Genomic DNA, 23,697 nt, shown 5'->3' with positions numbered 1-23,697 from the left:
ATAATAATTATCTGGGCACAACTTGTAATTTTCATGAGTTATCTCCTATTTGCAATAACAATTTTCTTTTATCAGGCTCTATGCCCTTTAACTTCTCTCCCTCCAAGGTAATCATGTTTTGAAGGATATCTTCAACCTGCAAGGGTTTCGTTCCAGATCGGAAAAAGTAATATTCTCTCCCTGGTTCTTCCGATTTTTTTATTTAATTTTTTTTATCTCAGACTCCATACGGTGTTGAAAACCTACAGGACTAAAAACCAGGGTACCACTCTTTATTGAACTAATTGATGTAATAAATGTACCCAATCTGAGGTGGGCAATTATATGCATCCGTTTTTGGAGCTGTGTACCAGTGAAGACTCTTTGGGTTCATGTTGTTAATATTTTAAATGTTATTCAAGGCAGGAACATACCTGCAAGGCCCATCCCTCCTCTTGCTTGGTTGTAACCCTAGCATTTCGCTATCTTATCAAGAGAGGTGGATTGTTTTAGCTGCAATAACAGCAGGCAAAAAAAACTATTCTAACATGCTGACCACACCGTTGCAAAATAAATGTACACATACATGTTATTCAATTATTGCGCCCCTACTGCTTGTGCGCGCCAAGAAACGTCTGCGTTGCCAAGTGCTAAAATAGAAGTCAGTTCTATTTGTGACGCTGAACGCGGTGCAAGTCCTGCCTCTCCCGTCTCCTCATTGGTTTATAGAAGCAGATACCCACGTGCCATCTCCTCATTGGTTATACCCACGTGGGTGATTGAAATATGAACTGAGGTCGGTCGGTCATCATGGTAATACTATGAAAGTTAGATGCCAATCGCCATATAAAGTCCAAAGAAGAAAAAGCCTGGAAGGAGGAGCGATGACTAGAAACGGTTGACTGTTTTATTTGTGGATGAATTGTTGGAGTAGAGGACTTTGTGCATTTCAGGTAAAATAACAACTCAACATTTATATCCCAGGACAAATTAGCTAGCAACAGCAAGCTAGCTAAATAGGACAAATTAGCTAGCAACTGCAATCTAGCTAGCTAAATTGCCATAAATGTTTAATGCTTTTCGACCTGTCCCCAAATTAATATAATTGGTTCAGAGTTTGTTTTGATATTTCAACCTGTGTGTCATGATCGCGTTTGGTGTGAGGCGGACTAAATCAATTTGCGCACGTCCGGTCTGGGCATGGTGTAAGGAATTGGTTTGAACTTTGCAGATTTTGGTTGCTTATGTATTTGGACATTGCACAGCTGGAAAGAGCCACTGCCAGACTGTGTGGGGCCAAGCCCAAAACTCTGGTCAATTGGTCACATGCTATGTCCCACTTGCAAGAGCTAATTGAACAACAATGTTTGGTCTTGTGGATGGGAGATAGCATTGTCCTTCTCTGTCTTTTTTAAACTATTTGTATTCCTATGTGGCTCTGGGTTGGTAGCCTTTGAGAATAACATTTGAATAGACTGATTGAATTTGGAAACACTGAAACATATTTGTCTTTAATCTGTTTTGTTCTTTTTCATTTGTATGTTTTTGTTCTGGGTTTTTTACATCTTGTTTGTTTGTTTTCCTCCTGGACATATTAGTATGTATTGTATCTTGAAACTGTAATTGTCTAGGACATGCAAGAAAAACAAAACAATTATTGTTCACAACAAAATATTAAAGCATCGCCATAGATGAAATGAGAAATTAGTGATCAAACCTGAGTTAGTAAGTAGCCTATCTTTGATAGAACGTGAACGGCTCGCCTAAGTCTCTCCCAGACTGTCAAACAAACTGCGAGATTTTGGGATTTCTTTTCATGAAAGTATCACAAAGTACTATAATGAGTAAAATGATGCATTACTTTCCACACAAAGTAATATATTACCTTGTCAAGTAACTAATCCCAGCACTGTTAATATGTAACAGATTAATATGTTAATTCAAACCCCCAAAATGTTTATACAGGTGCTGACTGAGGGTAAACTGTATAAATAATTAACAAAGCCGCACACTAAATTATGCTCCCAACAATTTAACGGTTACAGCCAAATGGTTGGGAGCATATTTAGAGTGTGATTTAACAGATAAAATATACAACATTCAGATACAGTAATAACAATTATTACATTAAGTAATAACCCACCACCTCTAGCCCACTCAAACCCTTATGATTCCGCTATTTGAATTGTTGGGAGCATGTTTAGAGTGTATACGGTCTAATATACCTCGGCTTTCAGCCAATCAGCATTCAGGACTTGAACCACCCAGTTTATAATAAGTAATAACCCTCCACCTCTAGCCCAGTCAAACCCTTTACTTACTATGATTCCGCTATTTGACTTGGTGAGACTTCTGTCTACGATGTCTTTGTAAAACATTCCACCAGGGTTAAACTGTGTGGCCCAGACAAACTTGTGTCTGTGAAAGAGAGCGTCCATCCCAATGATTTTAGCATTGTCCTCAATGCGAGCATGCAGTTTCTGTCCGTGGCTCTGCTTAAACGGATAGACAAAACTTCGGATTTCAGTGTCATTAGCAACGTAGAGCACTTGATCCTCTGGTCCTGCCCGTTGAGTTCATTAAGGCAGAAGAAAAAAACACAAAGGAAATAATATAAATGAAAAGAGTGTACATTCCAGATTACAATACAATAAGCATATTCAATGTAGCTTCTACACAATTAGCATATTATAATCAAAACAGATAGTACCAATCAGAATAATTGTGATGCATAATTGATCAACGCCTAATTAAGTCGAATTTTGATGTGATGTGTGAATATCAAATTGTCATGAGTTTGATTATGTTCTGTATATGTATTCCAAATAGTAATGGTAAGCTCTTACCTTTGGTTATACATTCACCATCGATTTCTTTAAAGTTACGGTCACATGTGCATTTGAAGGATCCTTTGGTATTGGTGCAGTAGTGAGAGCACATGCCAAACTGAAGGCATTCATTGATCTCTGAGAAATAGATAAAGAATGAAGGTTATAATTCCCATAAAGCCATGCATGATTAAAAGAGGTTCCGTCACAATTCTGTCTGAGCTCTGTCCTTGAATATACAGAGATAACCTCTTAGGAGTAGTACGAATTCTATCTTTGACAGTTCATATCTCAAAACTAGCCCAACACATTTATCAAAAAGAAAGAACAGGCAGAGTAGATATGCTACACATTGCCATTGTCCAGTGGTCAGGAGCTATCAGAGCTTTTCTGCCGTGATAACGACAGACTTGACGCGATGGTGCATGTACTGTAAAGTGGGGCCTTCTTGCTGTCTGCTCTCTATTTGAATGGCAACTTAACATTTCAAACTCTTAGCAGCAAATGAATGCAGAGTAAAACCCTGAGACAGAGAAGATAAAAGGCGACATCATCACTGTACTGTACCTTCACATTGCCTCGTCGTCTGGCTCCTCTGAAAGCCAGCCTTGCACTGACAGAGAGAATCTGTTCCTGTATTATTGCAGAATGCTTCATCTCCACATAGACCCACTCTCTCTCCACATACCCCTTCCTTGGAAACCACTGTATAAAACATGGACATCACAATAACACATCACATATGGTGTAAGTCGGATGCTGTTTGTGCACTCTTAGAAAAAAGGGTTCCAAAAGGGTTCTTCGGCTGTCCCCATAGAAGAACCCTTATTGGTTCCAGGTAAAACCGTTTTTGGTTTCTACATGGAACCCAAAAGGGTTCTACCTGGAACCAATAAGGGTTCTTCAAAGGGTTCTCCTATGGGGACAGCCGAGGAACCCTTTCATATATTTTTCTCTAAGAGTGTGCATTGATTTATAAACTGAAAGTGTAACATGGTGATTTGAATAATAAAAACATCCATTAGCACAGTCAGTACACCACTTTTCTCTCTCATTCAGCTTTTGTAAATAGAGTACACTACGTGCTGGGAATAAACATGCCCTGAGTGCAGAGATGTTGTTAGAGCTGACAGTGCCCAAAATGCATGATTTTATGTATTTCAGTTATGTTTTTAGTTCCGAATGTTCGATCCAGGAGAGAGCATTTATTTGGAAGATTATGTGGGACTTATCCTGCCTTCCTTCCTTCCTTACTTATACAATCTTTCTTGGGAGTACTGAAACTAACTGAACCTGAACTGAAATGAGAGAGACAGATAGAGAGAGACAGATAGACAGAGAGGGAGAGACAGATATATACAGAGGGAGAGAGACAGATATAGACAGAGAGGGGGAGAGACAGAGACAGATACTGAAAGCGAGGGAGAAAGCGAGCGAGAGCGAGGGAGCGAGGGAGAAAGCGCGAGAGAGTGAGCGCGAGAGAGCGAGAGAGTGAGCGAGAGAGTGAGCGTGAGAGAGCGAGAGCGAGGGAGAGAGAGCGAGAGAGAGAGCGAGGGAGAAAGCGCGAGAGAGTGAGCGTGAGAGAGCGAGAGTGAGTGCGAGAGAGCGAGAGAGTGAGCGTGAGAGAGCGAGAGCGAGGGAGAGAGCGCGAGAGAGCGAGAGAGAGAGTGAGAGCGCGAGAGAGAGAGCTAGCAGGAGAGAGCGAGCACGAGAGAGTGAGCGTGAGAGAGCGAGAGCGAGGGAGAGCGAGCGAGAGAGAGTGAGAGAGAGCGCGAGAGTGCGAGAGAGAGAGCTAGCAGGAGAGAGTGAGCACGAGAGAGCGAGAGAGCGAGCGCAAGAGAGAGCGAGCGCGAGCGAGAGCGAGAGAGAGCGCGAGAGAGAGTGCGAGAGAGAGAGCGTGCGAGAGAGCGAGAGAGAGTGAGAGAGAGCGAGCGCGATAGAGCAAGAGAGCGAGCGTAAGAGAGAGAGCGAGAGAGAACGAGAGCGAGCGCGAGAGAACGAGAGACAAAGAGAGAGACAAAGAGAGATTGAGATCGATATTGAGGGAGGGATATTTTGAAAGAGAGATTGAGAGACAAAGGTCAACATCGAAGAGCGAGAGACTTTAGAAGCCACGTACCACCTTTACAGTCGAGTTCATCCGAGCCCCCGTCTCCACAGTCATCGAACAGGTCACACTGCAGCTGCTGCGGGATGCAGCGATGGTTACTGCAGGTGAACTCCACCTTACCACAGGGCCTTGGGGTCTGCATCACGTCTTCTGATCCAGGACACAGGACAAGCCAGGGGGAGAAGGAGAATGTAACAGCCATGGGGCCAAAGATAGAACAGGCACATTTCAACACCATAGCTAGGCTATTGCTATCTCCAGCTTTCATTTTTTACACTAACAATGATGGACGTGTGTGTGTGTGTGTGTGTGTGTGTGTGTGTGTGTGTGTGTGTGTGTGTGTGTGTGTGTGTGTGTGTGTGTGTGTGTGTGTGTGTGTGTGTGTGTGTGTACAGGACTCCCTTGTAAAATAGATATTGGTCTTAATGGGACTCCCTGCTAAAATAAAGGTGAAATAAAACATGTAGACAAAACAGAGGAGCTTTGTGATTCTGGGTTATTTGTGATCATCTGAATGATTAAGTTCAAAAGTTCACAGACATGATTGGACTCACCACAGTTCTCTTCATCGGAGTTGTCCCCACAGTCGTCGATTCCGTTGCACACCTGCTCCGAGCGCAGACACACCCTGTCGTTCCTACAGCGGTAGGGTCTGCTCGGTGGACACGGCAGTTTAGCACACATGTCAGAGTCTTCATCAGAGTTATCGCCACAGTCATCCTCTCCATCGCACACCCAGATGTAAAGCTTACACAGTGTGTTGGTACAGATAAACTCATCCGCACGGCAAGAGTGGGCTGCTGCAAGAGAAACAATATCGTAGGAAACAAAATGTTTTTTCACCTAAATACGAGTTTTCGCCAAAATAGTTTTTCACCAAAAATATGATTTTTCACCGAAATATGATTTTTCAACAAAATATGATTTTTCACCAAAATATGATTTGTCCCTTAAATATGTTTTTTTAAACAAAAATATGTTTTTTTTTGCGAAAATAAGATTTTTCCCGGGTAGCCAGGCCTACACTTGGGAGAGTAATACTCATATGGGTCAGAGATGGGATCAAGTCACTATTTTTTGAGTCACAAGCAAGTCACAAGGTTCAAGTCTCAAGTCGAGTCCCAAATATAACTGTCAATAAAAAAAATACATATACAGTACCAGTCAAAAGTTTGGACACACCTACTCATTCCAGGATTCGTCTTTATTTTTTACTATTTTCTACATGGTAGAATAATAGTGAAGACATCAAAACTATGAAATAAGACATATGGAATCATGTAGTAACCAAAAAAAGTGTTAAACAAATCAAAATATATTTTAGATTTGAGATTCTTCAAAAAAGCCACCCTTGCCTTGATGACCGTTTTGCACATTCTTGGCACTCTCTCAACCAGCTTCACCTGGAATGCTTTTCCAACAGTCTTGAAGGAGCACTTGTTGGCTGATTTTCCTTCACTCTGCAGTCCAACTCATTCCAAACCATCTCAATTGGGTTGAGGTCAGGTGATTTTGGAGGCCAGGTCATCTGATGCAGCACTGGATCTCTCCTTCTTGGTCAAATAGCCCTTACACAGCCTGGAGGTGTGTTTTGGGTCATTGTCCTGTTGAAAAACAAATGATAGTCCCACTAAGCGCAAACCAGATGGGATGGCGTATTGCTGCAGAATGCTGGTTAAGTGTGCCTTGAATTCTAAATAAATCAAGGACAGTGTCACCAGCAAAGCACACTGACACCATCACACTTCCTCCTCCAAGTGTCACAGTGGGAACCACACGTGTGGAGATCATCCTACTCGGTGTCTCACAAAGACACGGTGGTTGGAACCAAAAATCTCAAATTTGGACTCATCAGACCAAAGGACAGATTTCCACCGGTCTAACGTCCATTGCTCATGTGTCTTGGCCCAAACAAGTCTCTTCTTATTATTGGTGGCCATTAGTAGTGGTTTATTTGCAGCAATTCAACCATGAAGGCCTGATTCACGCAGTCTCCTCTGAACAGTTGATGTTGAGATGTGTCTGTTACTTGAACTCTGTAAAGCATTTATTTGGGCTGCAATCTGAGGTGCAGTTAACTCTAATGAACGTATCCTCTGCAGCAGATGTAACTCTGGGTCTTCCTTTCCTGTGGCGGTCCTCATGACAGCCAGTTTCATCATAGCGCTTCGACAAATTAACTTTTAACAATGCACACCTGTTAATTGAAACGCATTCCAGGTGACTACCTCATGAAGATGGTTGAGAGAATGCCAAGAGTGTGCAGAGCTGTCATCAAGGCAAAGGGGGGCTTACTTTGAAGAATCTCAAATATAAAATATATTTTGATTTGTTTAACACTTTTTTGTAACTACATGTTTCCATATGTGTTATTTCATAGTGTTGATGTCGTCACTATTATTCTACAATGTAGAAAATAGTAAAAATATAGAAAAACCCTTGAATGAGTAGGTGTGTCCAAACCTTTGACTGGAACTCTGTGTGTGTGTGTATATACGTGTGTGTGTGTGTGTATATATATATACAGTTGAAGTCGGAAGTTTACATACACCTTAGCCAAATACATTTAAACTCAGTTTTTCACAATTCCTGACATTTAATCCTAGTAAAAATTCCCTGTCTTAGGTCAGTTAGGATGACCACTTTATTTTAAGAATTTGAAATGTCATAATAGTAGCGAGAATTATTTATTTCAGCTTTTATTTCTTTCATCACATTCCCAGTGGGTTAGAAGTTTACATACACTCAATGAGTATTTGGTACCATTGCCTTTAATTGTTTACCTTGGGTCAAATGTTTTGGGTAGCCTTCCACATGCTTCCCACAACAAGTTGGGTAAATTTTGTCCCATTCCTCCTGACAGAGCTGGTGTAGCTGAGTCAGGTTTGTAGGCCTCCTTGCTCGCACATGCTTTTTCAGAATCTGCCCACAAATGTTCTATAGGATTGAGGTCAGGGCTTTGTGATAGCCACTCCAATACCTTGACTTTGTTGTCCTTAAGACATTTTGCCACAACTTTAGAAGTATGCTTGGGTCATTGTCCATTTGGAAGAACCATTTGCGACCAAGCTTTAACTTCCTGACTGATGTCTTGAGATGTTGCTTCAATATATCCACATAATTTTCCCTTCCTCATGATGCCATCTATTTTGTGAAGTGCACCAGTCCCTCCTGCAGCAAAGCACCCCCACACAACACGATGCTGCCACCCCCGTGCTTCACAGTTGGGATGGTGTTCTTCGGCTTGCATGCCTTCCCCTTTTTCCTCCAAACATAACAATGGTCATTATGGCCAAACAGTTCTATTTTTGTTTAATCAGACCAGAGGACATTTCTCCAAAAATTATGATCTTTGTCCCCATGTGCAGTTGCAAACCGTAGTCTGGCTTTTTTATGGCGGTTTTGGAGCAGTGGCTTCTTCCTTGCTCAGTGGCCTTTCAGGTTATGTTGATATTGGACTCATTTTACTGTAGATCTTCACAAGGTCCCTTGCTGTTGGCTGCGCCGGACAGGCGGGCGACTCTGGCAGCGCCGGACTGGCGGGCGACTCTGGCTCAGGACGCACCAGGCTGGGGAGACATGCAGGAGGCCTGGCTCTGGGAGCAGGCACAGGACTCACCAGGCTGGGGAGACTTGCAGGAGACCTGGCTCTAGGAGCAGGCACAGGACTCACCCGGATGGAGAGACATGCAGGAGGCCTGGCTCTGGGAGCAGGCACATGACTCACCAGGCTGGGGAGACTTGCAGGAGGCCTGGCTCTGGGAGCAGGCACCGGATACACTGGGCCGTGGAGGCGCACTGGCGGTCTCGAGCGCAGGACTGGCACCACCCATACTGGCTGGGTGACCGCTTCCCCCGGCAAATGCGGGACGCTGGCACCGAGCACACCGGCCTGTGGATGCTCGGCCTCGACACCGTGCGCATCACCCCATAGCATGGGGCCTGACCAGTCAAATACTCGCCACGGTAAGCACGGGGAGTTGGCTCAGGCCGCACTGGGTTCTCCAGGCGAACTGGGGAAACCGTGCGTGGAGCGGGCGCAGGACTCACCGGGCTGTGGAGGCGCACTGGAGGTCTAGAGCGCCAAGCTGGCACAAGACGTGCAGGGCTGGGGAGGCGCACAGGAGGCCTGGTGCGTGGTGCTGGCACAGTCTTCGCCAGACGGCTAGCATGCACCTCAGGACGAGTATGGAGAGCTGACTCGGGTGACATCAATTCGAGGACACCCTCCGTAGGGCGAATGTCGTGCCTCATGCACCAACACAGCAGCTCTCTCATAGCTCTCTCCTCCAATCTCGCTTGGGGCTGCCTCTCATGGCCACGCTGCTTGGTCCTTTGGTGGTGGGTAGTTCTGTCACGACCGTCGGATGAAGTAGACCAAGGTGCAGCGTGGTGAGTGTACATTTTCCTCTTTATTGAATGTCGCCAGCAAAACCAATAAACAATACAAAACGACCGTGAAGCTTACAGGGCAAAGTGCCACAAACAAAGTTAACTACCCACAAGGACAGGTTGGAAAAAGGGCTGCCTAAGTATGGTTCCCAATCAGAGACAACGATAGACAGCCGTCCCTGATTGAGAACCATACCCGGCTAAAACAAAGAAATACAAAACATAGAAAATGGAACATAGAATGCCCACCCAAATCACACCCTGACCAAACCTAAATAGAGACATAAAAAGGCTCTCTCAGGTCAGGGTGTGACACTGACCCACTGGAATTGTGATACAGTGAATTATAAGTGAAATAATCTGTCTGTAAACAATTGTTGGAAAAATTACTTGTTTCATGCACAAAGTAGATGTCCTAACCGACTTGCTAAAACTATAGGTTGTTAACAAGAAATGTGTGGAGTGGTTGAAAAACGAGTTTTAATGACTCCACCCTAAGTGTATGTAAACTTCTGACTTCAACTATATATATATATATATATATATATATATATATATATATATATTATATATTTACACACACAATGACTTGTTCAACTACAAATCTTTGTCTATTTATTGATGCCTCTAGGCAGCCCTTTTCATTATCAAGTCTACTACACATGTTGATTATGTAATAATTAATTTGAACAACAAATTCCAAATGCAAGCTTTATGAGTACATTATCAATTTCAAGCAATTTTGACATACCAAAAGACCAGTCGTCCTATTCTAGCAATTGTTGCTTGATGCCCTATTGATGGTGCGCTTGCAAAATAAAACGTTAATATTCTTTATTATCAAAATGTTTTGGAGCTACATATTTATTTATGGCAATCATCTCCCTACAATTTGACATTGCTCTGCTCCTGATCCTATAGCTGTACAGCAAATTAGCAATCTGTTCACTAGCTCACCCAACCTGTGTTAATTGACCGTTTGCTGGTCCAATCAGTGGGCAGTGTGTGTGTTTCACTAGCCAATCTGTTACACGTTCGTTTTGCAAGTGCAATGCTGCGACTACTGTGTCTGACTGCGTGTAAATGAATGCACTGAGACTCTGTGCCTCAAAATGACTGACAAACCTGGCCAGATAATTTAGTCATCAGTCTCTAGTCAAAGTCAAGTCCCGAGTCTTGAGACTCCAAGTCGAAGTCAAGTCTCGAGTTATTTTATTTTCTGTCGAGTCTCAAGTCATGAAATTTGTGACTCGAGTCAGACTCGAAGCCGCAATAGGTTGAACTTGAATGCTTTTCTGAGAAGATGAGGGAACAGCTGTTTCTCTTTATATTGATTAATACTGCAACCCACTTTCTACTTGCCTCTCCCATCCAGTGGTGTAAAGTACTTAAGTAGTACTTTAAATTATTTTTTGTTAAGTCGTTTTTGGGGGTATCTGTACTTTACTTTTTATATTTTAGACATCATGTACTTTTCCTTCACTACATTCTTAAAGAAAATAATGTACTTTTTACTGCATACATTTTCTCTGACACCCAAAAGTACTAATGTTGAATGATTAGCAGAACAGGAAAATGGAAAATTCATGCACTTATCAAGAAAAAAATAAACATCCCTGGTCATCCCTATTACCTCGGAACTTGCAGATTGACTAAACACAAGTGCTTTGCTGGTAAATGATGTCTGAGTGTTGGAGTGTGCCCCTGGCTATCCGTAAATAAAAAATAAAATAAAAAATAAAAAAATAAATGAGTGCTGTCTGGTTTGCTTAATATAAGGTATCTGAAATTATTTATACTTTTACTTTTGATACTTAAATATATTTTAGCAATTACATTTATTTTGATACTTTTAAAACCAAATACTTATAGACTTTTACTCAATTAACATTTTACTGGGTGACATTCACTTTTACTTGAGTCATTTTCTATTACGGTATCTTTACTTTTACTCAAGTACTGTATGACAAATGGGTACTTTTTCCACCACTGTACCCATCAACATTTCCTCACAATTACAGAGAGCACTCTGACTGAAGAGACAGCAATGGACACACAGTTTTTACATAATACTGACTGAGTGAATAATACATCACACATGTTGTAAAGAACATTGGGTGTGTGTGTGTGTGTGTGTGTGTGTGTGTGTGTGTGTGTGTGTGAGTGTGTGAGTGTGTGTGTGCGTGTGTGTGTGATGAGCGTGTGCATGCGTGCGTGTGTGTTCTAGGCTCACCCTGGACACAGTTATGCTCATCACTGTGATCCACACAGTCAGGCAGGGCATCACAGTGCCAGCGGCTGGGGATGCAGTGAGCTCTGTTCAGACACAGGAACTCATCCTCCCTGCACTCCCTCACACAGTCTACCTGTCGGCACAACACACACACACACACACACACACACACACACACACACACACACACACACACACCTCAAAAACAACAAACACATACACCCCTGTCCGCCACCAAGCCATTCCACTGCCAGGTCTCAATATGGCTTGTCCAAGTCTTAACATTACATTATGATGTATGTGAAGAAGAAGAAGATTTAGTCCATTGTCATTTTCAGATGAAATGTGAATTATATTTTTACAAAACATGACAGAGGGATGGATGTGTTATAAACTGTGAGTTATAGGTTGAATTAATCAACATGTCCCCTGGCGCAAAATACTTGGCCTTTGGTGAGATTGCTTTAATATATAATGCATGAGTCTAGGATGACGTTGCTCTCTCCAGGGGACTCTGTTGGCTGTGGAGAAAGACCTCATTAAAGAAGAGGTAGGCTGCCACTGTATGGAGGTGACTCTGAATTAAGCATTGTTTTAATTACACTGAGATCCTACGGGACCCTGACATTTGGAGGAAACAGGCAAACATTCCCACACTACTTGTATCCAGGTATTTGAGAGATAAGGATGTTGATTGCCAAAAGCAATCTTTACACAGATGAGTCGTGCTGGCAATCATACAAAACCACGAGTCGTGCTGGCAATCATACAAAACCACGAGTCGTGCTGGCAATCATACAAAACCACGAGTCGTGCTGGCAATCATACAAAACCACGAGTCGTGCTGGCAATCATACAAAACCACGAGTCGTGCTGGCAATCATACAAAACCACGAGTCGTGCTGGCAATCATTCAAAACCACGAGTCGTGCTGGCAATCATACAACAACATTTCAGGGGGATTTCCCATGAAAATATGGGCCAAGATAATTAGGACACATTTTCACACGTCGATGACCTTATGAACAAATGCCATACATTAAAGGACAACAGACATGAAAGGTATCCTGCATTATCGCACAGACGATGAGGCTCAGCGGCTACTATCAGGGACTACAATTAGGGCTTCATCAGAGAGCACTCACCTCATCAGATCCATCTGGGCAGTCTCTCTGGCCATCACACCTCAGGCGGGCCGACACACAGCCTCCCCCGACACACTCATACTCACTCAGGGCGCAGGACGGAAGGACCGCTGAAACAGATGAGGCACTTTTATTCAAAATGACTGACAGAACAGTGAGTGCATACATTTGTATTATGTGTAGTTATTGAACCCACAACCTTAATGTTGCTAGCGCCACGCTCATACCGACTGAATCACACAGGACCACTCTAGACAAAAGACGCTGACGACATAGACAATCCCCATTAAACCGGTGCTGAAAATACTTCTCAACTGGCCACGACACCACCTGGTATACAAGTGCAACACAATGGCTGCAGATACAGAAACAGAGCTGCTTCAGAGGGTCCATTCTGAGTGCTATTCCTAGCGTGTTTTGGAGCACTTTGGACCCATCAGAGCAATTCAGTCTCACTCCCATCTGGACTCACTGGGAGAGAGGGGGGAAAAGCTTTTTCATGCATATCACGGTGTGGCCCTCCCAATTGGAGGAATTTACAGCCACAACTGTCCACAGGTACTCTCCATATGAATATATAAAGAAAGTACTCAGCTAAAATATTAAAAACAAGTTATTATGAGAGAGAGAGAGAGAGAGAGAGAGAGAGAGAGAGAGAGAGAGAGAGAGAGAGAGAGAGAGAGAGAGAGAGAACAGACCAACAAACCTGTATGTCTTTGTGTTGTTTATTTTCAACCCCACCAACCCCACCCTTGATTTTCCTGTTTGTGATAATATTGATGACGTTGCTAATGAATCGTTCCATTTCCAAAGTACGCTTTGGCAATATGTACATTGTTAAATCATGCCAATAAAGCAACTGAGTTGAGCGAGAGACAGACAGACACAGAGAGAGAGAGATACAGAGAGAGAGAGAGACGGAGAGAGAGAGAATAGACAGGGAGAGAAGAGTCAGAGAGAGACAGACCTATTCCTAGATCTCAGGGAATTAGACCAAATTTCTCAATTGGTACAAAATATATAGATTACTGCACACATTACAATTACTTAGATAAAAAAATAAGCTAAACTGGACACCTTAATGAGTCAGTGAATGAACCGAGAGAGAAAGCACGCAGGGCATTCCACGCCATTAAAAAAAAACAAATTAAATTGTAAATACCTATTCAAATTTGTCTAAAACGAATTGAATGTGTCATTGAACCAATTGCACTTTATGGCAGCGAGGTGTGGGGTCCACTTGCAAAACAAGATTTCACCCAATGGGACAAAAACCAAATTGAAAACCTGCATGGAGAGTTCTGTAAGACTCTCCTCCAAAACTACAAACAGTGCATGCAGGGCAGAATTAGGCCAATATCGACTAATAATAAAACCTCAAAAAAGAGCAATTAAGTTTTGGAAACATCTAAAATACAGTGACCCCCTCTCATATCATTACCAAGCCCTGATATACCAAGAGCTGAGCAAAGAAAAGAGTCCCCTCATCCAGCTGGTCCTGGGGCTGAGTTCACAAACCTGTTCTACTGACACACTGAAGCCTCAGGACCAGAACATCCAATCAATCAGAATAAACCAAATTACAACACAGTCAAAACAAAACTACATTACTTACAGGGAAACACAAGCACAAAGCAAAATGCAGTGCTATACGGCCCTAAATAGACAGTACACCGTGGCAAACTATTTGACCATGGTTACTGATCAAAACCTTAGAACAACCTTGACAAAGTACAGGCTCAGTGAGCACAGCCTTGCCATTGAGAAGGGTAGACAGGAAAACATGGCTCCCTGTAGAGGAAAGGCTGTCCAACCACAGCACCACAGCAGAACCTGAGACGGAGCTGCATTTCCTGACAAAATGTCAAAAACATAATTTCTTTTGAGTGTCAGTTCCCCAAATTTGAAACCCTTATTCAAGGTTTCAAAGACCTCTCTGATGAGAATATGCTACCCGTCCTGTTGGGGGAGGACGCCGAGAGCTGTGGGTTGGCAGCGCACTACATTGCTGCCTGCCATAAGATGAGGGACAGTGTCTGACAGACCAATCAACCTGCACATGTCCTCTACTGTATGCTTATTGTTATTGTTCACTGTATGGTTATTTTGACCCTTGATTTTTGTTGTTACTGTTGTCCCGTTGAGACAATATTGATTATTATTATTTAAATTATGTTAATATTGTAAATCTCCAAAGTAAGCTTTGGCAATATGTACAGTACATTGTTACGTCATGCCAATAAAGCAAAATTAATTGAATTGACAGACAGACAGACAGAGAGACAGACAGAAAGACAGAGAGAGAGAGAAAGAGAGAGAGAGAGAGAGAGAGAGACAGAGATAGAGGGAGACATCTCGGTGGGAGAGACATACAGCTCATTTTAATTTCACACCTGTAGTTAGCAGACAGGAGAGAAGGCCAGCTTGCTGATATTGAACCATCTGCTCAAGATTTGAAGTGCCTTGAAGCTACTCTGGCCTTGCATTTACTTCTCCACAAGACTTAAAGTTTGCCATGCATTCAATTCATGCAATGAAGCACAAAGGGATTACGAATCTTAGAATAAAGGTGAGTGTCAGGATATACTACAGTGGAGTGAAATCTGTAATTGCTGTCAACTGAGAATTGGTCCACGTGCGGGAATAACTCTGTTTCTGAAGATATTAAGGGCTATTTTCTAGCTTTCAATGTAAGACAGTAAGCCAACTGTATCTATGCTTACTGGTGACGTCATAAAACGGAAACCGTTGCTGAACACGAACAAACACAAACGAACACAAGCATGTGACGCACACAAGCATGCATTCCAACAGAGGGCGGTATTAACATGGTTGTAGGCTTTGAGTAAGACAGTGAAAGCAAGTCCCCACCTTCACCCGCAGCCAGCAACACCTATCCAACAGCTATACAGTAAGTAATCAAGTGTGTGTGTGTGTGTGTGTGTGTGTGTGTGTGTGTGTGTGTGTGTGTGTGTGTGTGTGTGTGTGTGTGTGTGTGTGTGTGTGTGTGTGTGTGTGCGTGCGTGTGTTTCTATGAGCTCATACCAGGTCCTTGACAGTTCCTCTCGTCCTCCCCCATTTTACAGTCCTCCCGGCCGTCACAGAGCCACTTGTTGGAGATGCAGAGGTGATTGAGACACTGGAACTGGTCCGCAGGGCACGAGCGAGTCTCACAGCCTTTTTCATCAGAGCTATCAGCACAGTCACTGTCACCATCACAACGGAAACGAGCAGAGATGCACTCTCCGTTGTCACACACAAAGTCCCTGGAGGGGCAGGTGGCTGGCTCTGAGAGGTGTAAGGGAATAAGGAACGACAGTGATTTTAGGCGCATGACAGTGAGGCCTGTTTCCCCAGGGCATTCCTCATCATACCAAGCAGAAGTACTTGTTGGTGGTTATATTAGGTCGCTTTGTTTTGCGGAGTCATGTCACACGACCTGGATTTGAACCTTTGAAGCGTTTTCATCGAACGTTCCCCTTTTCTTTTTATGTCAGATGATCCAGCATCATACTCAGACAATCACTTTCATTTTTGGTGCAGTTGTCATTTCTGGAGAAGGCTTTAAAGACAGGATAACATTTCGCTACGTCACATGATCGCCCAAAACACAGTGCTCTAGTTACAGTGTCAGGGAGTACGCAAGTTATATAGAATTATCCAAAAGTTCATTCCAAGTTCATTCCTTCCAGCCTAAACAAGAGACCGAAGACAAGGGACTTACTGCAGTTCTGTTCGTCTGAGTTGTCTCCGCAGTCGCTCTGTCCATCACACCTCCAGTGTTCCGGGACACAGTTGTTGTTCTGGCACCGGAACTCATGAGGACCGCAAGTCTTCTCATCTAGGCACAGAAACAACATGACAGTCCATAAAGACGCAAAACAAGCAAGGGGTCTGAACCGGTAGCCGTGTTGATGTTTTGCATAGCGCCAGGTGTGCGCGACCGTGATCGTCAGTCCCTTGAGTTGTCTCTAAGGAAGACAACAAGACGATGACCAATAAAGAGTAAGACATTACTTTACATACTGTATACAAACGCCTGCTACTGTCAAGAAGAAAGACTAGGAGAACAGTAACTTTCCTGTCTTCTTTCTAAAATAACAACCTAGTAATCCGTCTTTACATGTTGTCCCAACGCTGTGAAATCAGCAACGTGATTTCCTCTCATCTCTCTGTCAGACTTTTAATCCAACTATCGGGAGAATAGATAAATACATAATGCATTCTTAATTGACAACCACACAGTACCATGCTCGAGAGCTAATTCCCAGACTTAGTATGACATTAACAGAATTCAAATTTGACCTGAGCACACCGCGACAGTTGAATACTAAATGCATTCCTTCCCATGCCTGAAAGATTTATATTCACGTTCTAGAATTAAGAAAGAAAAACAAGATGCTGGGAATTCCAGAACTCGTATGTTGTTGCTTCTCGCCAGTGAAGGTAAGTCAAAGCCAGTAGGTGTATACAATATGTTCTGTAAGCGTGTACGTCTCCTCTCATGCTTAATATCTGCCAGGTTGGACGAGAAGAAACCTTCAAATATGACTCATAGAGAAAAGAAAAAAAATTGAACACTGACTGAAAACCAGAGAGAACGACTCAAATCATAGAGAGACCTTACTGTCATCCCCTCAATCCCCCTAAATGTCACCGTTAAATGCACAGGCAGCAGTGGAAATGCCAAGGTCAATCCCTAGCAGTCCATTTGATGAGAGGCAGAGCCAGTAAAAGGACTTAACCTCCTCCAGCTAATCTCTGGAGCTGGCCATATTAACAAGTGCTTTATGAGCATATCAAAGACCAGTCAGCATTAATGAGGTGGTCATCAGTAAAACATGCCATTTGATGTCTGCATAACGTTATCTATCACATTCAATTTAAGTCTACACGTTTGCGTTTAGCTGCTCAAAGCTTGCATATAGTACGAGTCACAAAGTTGAGATACAAATGTCCCTTTAGAGTAGGCCATTCCATTGAGATCAAAAATTGCTACAATAGACTAGACTAGACTACACTCTTATAAAAAAAGTTGCTATCTAGAACCTAAAAGGGTTCTTCGGCTGTCCCCATTGGAGAACCCTTTGAAGAAACCATTTTGGTTCCAGGTAGAACCCTTTTGGTGATTCTACATGGAAACCAACAGGGTTCTACCTTGAACCAAAAAAGGGTTCTCTTATGGGGACAACTGAAGAACCCTTTTGGAACCCTTTTTTCTAAGAGTGTAGACTAGAATTTAATATAACATACATCGCCTTCAGAAAGTATTCATACCCCTTGACTTACTCCACATTTTGTTCTGTTACATTTTGTTAGAATTGACATTGGCAGCGATTACAGCTGTGAGTCTTTCTGGGTAAGTCTTGCACACATGGATTGTACAATATTTGCAAGCTCTGTCAAGTTGCCATTTTTTTATGTCTTGCCATACTCTTTCAAGCCATTTTTGGTCAAAACTGTAAATAGGCCACTCAGGAACATTCAACGTCTTCTTGGTAAGCAACTCCAGTGTATATTTGGCCTTGTGTTTTAGGTTTTTGTCCTGCTGAAAGGTGAATTTGTCTCCCAGTGTCTGTTGGAAAGCAACCTGAACCAGGTTTTCCTCTAGGACTTTGCCTGTGCTTAGCTCTATTCTGTTTCTTTTTATCCTAAAAAACTCCATAGTCCTTGCAGATGAGCATACCCATAACATGATGCAGTCACCACCATGATCGACAATATAAAGAGTGGTACTCAGTGATGTGTTGTGTTGGATTTCAAATCAAATCACAATTTATTATTCACATGCGCCAAAAACAACAGGTATAGACCTTAGAGTGAAATGCTTATTTACGAGCCTCTAACCAACAATGCAGTTAAAAAAAAAATATGGATAAGAATATGAAATAAAAATAACAAATAATTAAAGAGCAGCAGTAAAATAACAATAGCAAGACTATATACAGGGGGGTACTGGTACAGAGTCAATGTGCGGGGGCACCGGTTAGTTGAGGTAATATGTACATGAAGGTAGAGTTATTAAAGTGACTATGCATAGATGATAACAACAGAGAGTAGCAGCAGTGTAAAAGAGGGGGAGAGGGGGGCAATGCAAATAGTCTGGGTAGCCATTTGATTAGGTGTTCAGGAGTCTTATGGCTTGGAAGCTGTTTAGAAGCCTATTGGACCTAGACTTGGCGCTCCGGTACCGCTTGCCGTAAGGTAGCAGAGGGAACAGTCTATAACTAGGGTGGCTGGAGTCTTTGACAATTTTTAGGGCCTTCCTCTGACACCGCCTGGTACAGAGGTCCTGGATGGCAGGAAGCTTGGCCCCAGTGATGTACTGGGCCGTTCGCACTACCCTACGTAGTGCCTTGCGGTCGGAGGCCGAGCAGTTACCATACTAGGCAGTGAGGAAACCAGTCAGGATGCTCTCGATGGTGCAGCTGTAGAACCTTTTGAGGATCTGAGGACCCATGCCAAATCTTTTCAGTCTCCTGAGGGGGAATAGGTTTTGTTGTGCCCTCTTCACGACTGTCTTGGCGTGCTTGGACCATGTTAGTTTGTTGGTGATGTGGACACCAAGGAACTTGAAGCTCTCAACCTGCTCCAGATTTGCCCCAAACATAATCCTTTGTATTCAGCACATTAAGTTAATTTCTTTGCCACATTTTATGCAGTATTACTTAACTGCCTTATTGCAAAAAGGACGCATGTTTTGGAAAATCTTCCATCTTTTCACTCCGTCATTTAGATTAATGTTGTTGATCCATCCTCAGTTTTCTCCTATCACAGCCATTAAATTCTGTAACTGTTTTAAAGTCACCATTGGCCTCATGGTAAAATCCCTGAGCGGTTTCCTTCCTCTCCGGCAACTGAGTTAGGAAGGATGCCTATATCTATGTAGTGACTGGTTGTATTGATACATCCAAAGTGTAATTAATAACTTCACCATGCTCAAAGGGATATTCAATGTCCGCTTGTTTTATTTATTTTGCCCATAGGTGACCTTCTTTGTGAGCTATTGGAAAACCTCCCTGTTCTTTGTTGTTGAATCTGTGTTTGAAATTCACTACTGGACTGTGGAACCTTACAGATAATTGTATGTGTGGGGTACAGAGATGAGGTAGTCATAAAAATATAATGTTAAACACTATTATTGCACAGAGTGAGTCCATACAACTTATGTGACACGTTAAGCAAATCTTTACTCCTGAACTTATTTAGGCTTGCCATAACAAAGGGGTTGAATACATAATGACTCAAGTTTTTAATTTTGTATTAATTTGTAAACATTTCAAAAAACATAATTCCACTTTGACATTATGGGGTATTGTGTGTAGGCCAGTTGCACAAAATCTAAATTTAAACCAGTTTAAATTCAGGCTGTAACACAACAAAATGTGGAAAAAGTCAAGGGGTGTGTGAATGCTTTCTGAAGGCACTGTAGTACAATAGAAATAGAACAGTAGATCTCACCACAGTTGGCCTCGTCCGATCCATCAGCACAGTCCGGGTCGTCGTCACACACCCATAGGGCTGAGATACAGTGCATGGAGCTCTTACACTGGAACTGGTTGGCAGAACAGGTACTCTCAGCTGGGGATGGAGACCGATGGCACAGGAGATAGAAAAGAGACAGGGAGTTAAAACTCTGAAGGATAAAGACGAAAAGAGACGTCATCACGTATACCACAAAAAGGACCAGCTAACCAGTCTATATAAAAATGGCAAAACTTGTAGGCTAATGCAACTGAAGGTACCAAAACAATAGCAATACACATGTATTGTAGTTCAATCAAATTCACACAAATCATGTTATATGTGGCATACAAAACTAGGGTGTGGAGCAATAGAGAAAGTACATTTTTCCTCCACACCCTCTTTATGCCACAGTACCCTGACACCCAGAGCACAGCTTCCTCTTTCCCAGCAGGAGGGGGGATGGAGGTGGTTAGAGCTCCAGCTGCATCTCTAAACCCTCAGCCCGCCCAGCGTGATTAGCCCTGGTTAAACCTCCCTTTGTGTCAGAAAGACATCCCCCTCAGCCCTCAGACGCAGGCTAAACCTCCTTCTGTCTGCCCTAATCTGCACCCTGGGTGAGACTCAGCTCCTGAAATATCCTCTCTGTCTCGCTCTGTCGCTCACGCGCGCGCATCATTTTGCCATGTTAAAACTGACGCGCTGGCATTTTCCAGCCCCAGCGCCAGGGTCGGCGATTTACCTGTGTAATGTCAGCTGGCTTGCGCCGAAGTGGGAGGGGTGGAAATATTTGAGGTGTGTCCTTAAGAACGTGCGCCAATATGCCAATTTCAGTGACTGCAACTAGGGATATTTAAGGCCGACCAAAAGCTGGTTTTAGCGGTAAAGCAGTTGGTAATGACATTGATTTTGCCAGAGCACACTGTAGCCTTAAGTACATCACCAATGTTTTATTGAAATGTCATGAATATCAGAACACTCAGACATTCCCCTTTTTATTTCTGTGAGACGTTTGGACTCATTATGTACTATGCCCATTGCATGAAAGGCGTCAGTGAACGTAGGAAGCCTGTTTAAGAAAAAAAGTTATTCATTTTGTCCAAAAAATGTATCTTCCACTTTCCTCTGTTGGAACTTTCAAACCGCGGGAAATCGCGGGAATTGGTGCTGAATCAGCTTTTAGGCTATATTTGCCTGTTTTGTTACCTTTCACTTGGCTAAGTCACTATGGCCAAATCAACGGCAATGGTATGCTACAGCTATATATAGTATATTTGGGAGCAGTAACGGTGAGTGGACATTCCCCCCTTTCTCTTTATATTGGATCTTTATCTTTGTCAAAAGTTTAGATGTGCATCAAACCCTCCATAGTCTTGTGTGGTCTCGTGTGGCTCAGTTGGTAGAGCATGGTGTTTGCAACGCCAAGGTTGTGGGTTCGATTCCCACAGGGGACCAGTACTTAGAATTTTTTTTAATGAAATGTACGCTTTCACTACTATATGTCGCTCTGGATAAGAGTGTCTGCTAAATGACGTAACTGTAGTCTACGTTGTTGCCTAATATCACACTATATTTATTTTTTTATTTCACCTTTATTTAACCAGGTAGGCTAGTTGAGAACAAGTTCTCATTTGCAACTGCGACCTGGCCAAGATAAAGCAAAGCAGTTCGACACATACAACACAGAGTTACACATGGAATAAACAAACATACAATCAATAATACAGTAGGAAAATCTATATACAGCATGTGCAAACGAGGTAGGATAAGAGAGGTAAGGCAATAAATAGGCCATGGTGGCAAAGTAATTACAATAAAGCAATTAAACACTGGAATGGTTGGATGTGCAGAGGATGAATGTGCAAGTTGAGATACTGGGGTGCAAAGGAGCAAGATAAATAAATAAATACAGTATGGGGATGAGGTAGATTGGATGGGCTGGATTTGGGTGAAGGAGAAGTGGGGGAGGTTTTGGCGAGTCGCTGTGGGGAGCGCAGGGCTGTTGACCGGGGTAGGGATGGCAAGGTGGAAAGCATGGCCAGCCGTAGAAAAATGCTTATTGAAATTCTCAATTATTGTAGATTTATCGGTAGTGACAGTGTTTCCTAGGCTCAGTGCAGTGGGCAGCTGGGAGGAGGTGGTCTTATTCTCCATGGACTTTACACTGTCCCATAACTTTTTTGAGTTTGTACTACAGGATGCAAATTTCTGTTTGAAATTATGCCCAATTATATGCCCACGGGGAGCAATGGTGGTGCCTGTAATTGTATTTAGACATATAGCCTGTTTAAAACCAGTTGTTTCGTTTTAGGAGAATTTGATTAAAATTACTCGCTCTCTTTGTAGGTCTTATCAATTAGTGAATTTAATATTGCTTATTGACAATGTAATGCATTTTACAGTAGGCCTATATTAGTGCAAATGCTACGTTAACAATATATTTCCATATCGATGCCATGCAATTACTGTTCAAAACATGTTCAACATATTTATCAAATATGGGATAGGCCTACTTTTTGTTATTTTGTTTCTGTAGGCTATTTAACAAACTAGGCTCTAATGGACAAACATTCAACTAGGAGTTGATGACCACGCAATACATAAAATACCATAAATACACAATGTGAGCTTGGGACTACACCGTTCTATCTGCATTTTTGCCAACATTTTGTTATTCATGTGGCCTTGTTCTGTTCAATGTTCTCTACCTATATAGTACTATACATATCCTAATTCATGTTGTTAAGTTAAAAAGAATACAAGATACAAATTGCTGACACCATTCAAACCAATTCTAATGCCAATCATCTCAGAAGCATATTTTTGCAGAAAGAACTTAATAGTCCTGTCACATTCTTCTTCGTCAGATGATAAAGAAAAATCATTGTCGGACCAAAACGCAACGGGGAAATGTGCACTCATCTTCTTTTATTAACTTGGCAAAGAAGGAAAAACCAAAATAAACACGTACACAAAACACAATGACGAATAACAGGCCGGTAAGGCATTAAGGCTATACCTAGCACAATCTCCCACAAACTACAAACACAAACACATACCTATATATAGGACTCTCAATCAGAGGCAACTAGGAAACACCTGCCTCTAATTGAGAGTCCAACACCCAATACCTAAACAAAGAAATACTAATACTAGAATGAACATAGAAATACAAAACATAACATAGCCCAAAACCTGGAAATAATAAATCAAACACCCTTCTAAACAACCAACCACCCCGAACCACATAAAACAAATACCCCCTGCCACGTCCTGACCAAACTACAATACAAATAACCCCTATTACTGGTCAGGACGTGACAAGTCCCAAGCTCTCAACAACTTGAAGCTACCACATATTTAGCCATGGAGCATGTTCTGATTGGCCGGTGAGAGGTCAAGTCTCGATACATCTTCAACTTGTTTATTTTGCAAAACCCAGCCCTTCCGCGCCACTGCCAGCTACTGCGCCCATAAATCTGGTTGTGAAAATAGCAACAAATATTTCTGACACCCCCCATACCTATAGCGCTACCGCCAGCGCTT

The 23,697-nt window shown here is 42.5% G+C and overlaps 1 protein-coding gene across 1 annotated transcript in view; it reads right to left on the bottom strand.

The window, feature by feature from the left end:
- LOC106575230 (low-density lipoprotein receptor-related protein 1B) overlaps positions 1-23,697 on the bottom strand; it is a 164,033-nt gene that overhangs the window by 33,142 nt on the left and 107,194 nt on the right. Inside the window, exons 66-75 of the mRNA XM_045700371.1 lie at positions 20,149-20,268; positions 16,412-16,528; positions 15,733-15,975; positions 12,688-12,797; positions 11,543-11,675; positions 5,472-5,717; positions 4,927-5,067; positions 3,375-3,512; positions 2,826-2,945; positions 2,301-2,542 (exon numbers count right to left, since the gene is read on the bottom strand). Coding sequence (XP_045556327.1) covers positions 2,301-2,542; positions 2,826-2,945; positions 3,375-3,512; positions 4,927-5,067; positions 5,472-5,717; positions 11,543-11,675; positions 12,688-12,797; positions 15,733-15,975; positions 16,412-16,528; positions 20,149-20,268 — 1,610 coding nt within the window. The remainder of the gene's footprint in view (positions 1-2,300; positions 2,543-2,825; positions 2,946-3,374; positions 3,513-4,926; positions 5,068-5,471; positions 5,718-11,542; positions 11,676-12,687; positions 12,798-15,732; positions 15,976-16,411; positions 16,529-20,148; positions 20,269-23,697) is intronic.

This window comes from Salmo salar, chromosome ssa17 (assembly GCF_905237065.1).
Source record: "Salmo salar chromosome ssa17, Ssal_v3.1, whole genome shotgun sequence".
In the NCBI taxonomy this organism is placed as follows: domain Eukaryota; kingdom Metazoa; phylum Chordata; class Actinopteri; order Salmoniformes; family Salmonidae; genus Salmo; species Salmo salar.
Note: the sequence above shows the minus strand (reverse complement) of the source record. Positions and strands in the feature narration are given on the sequence as shown.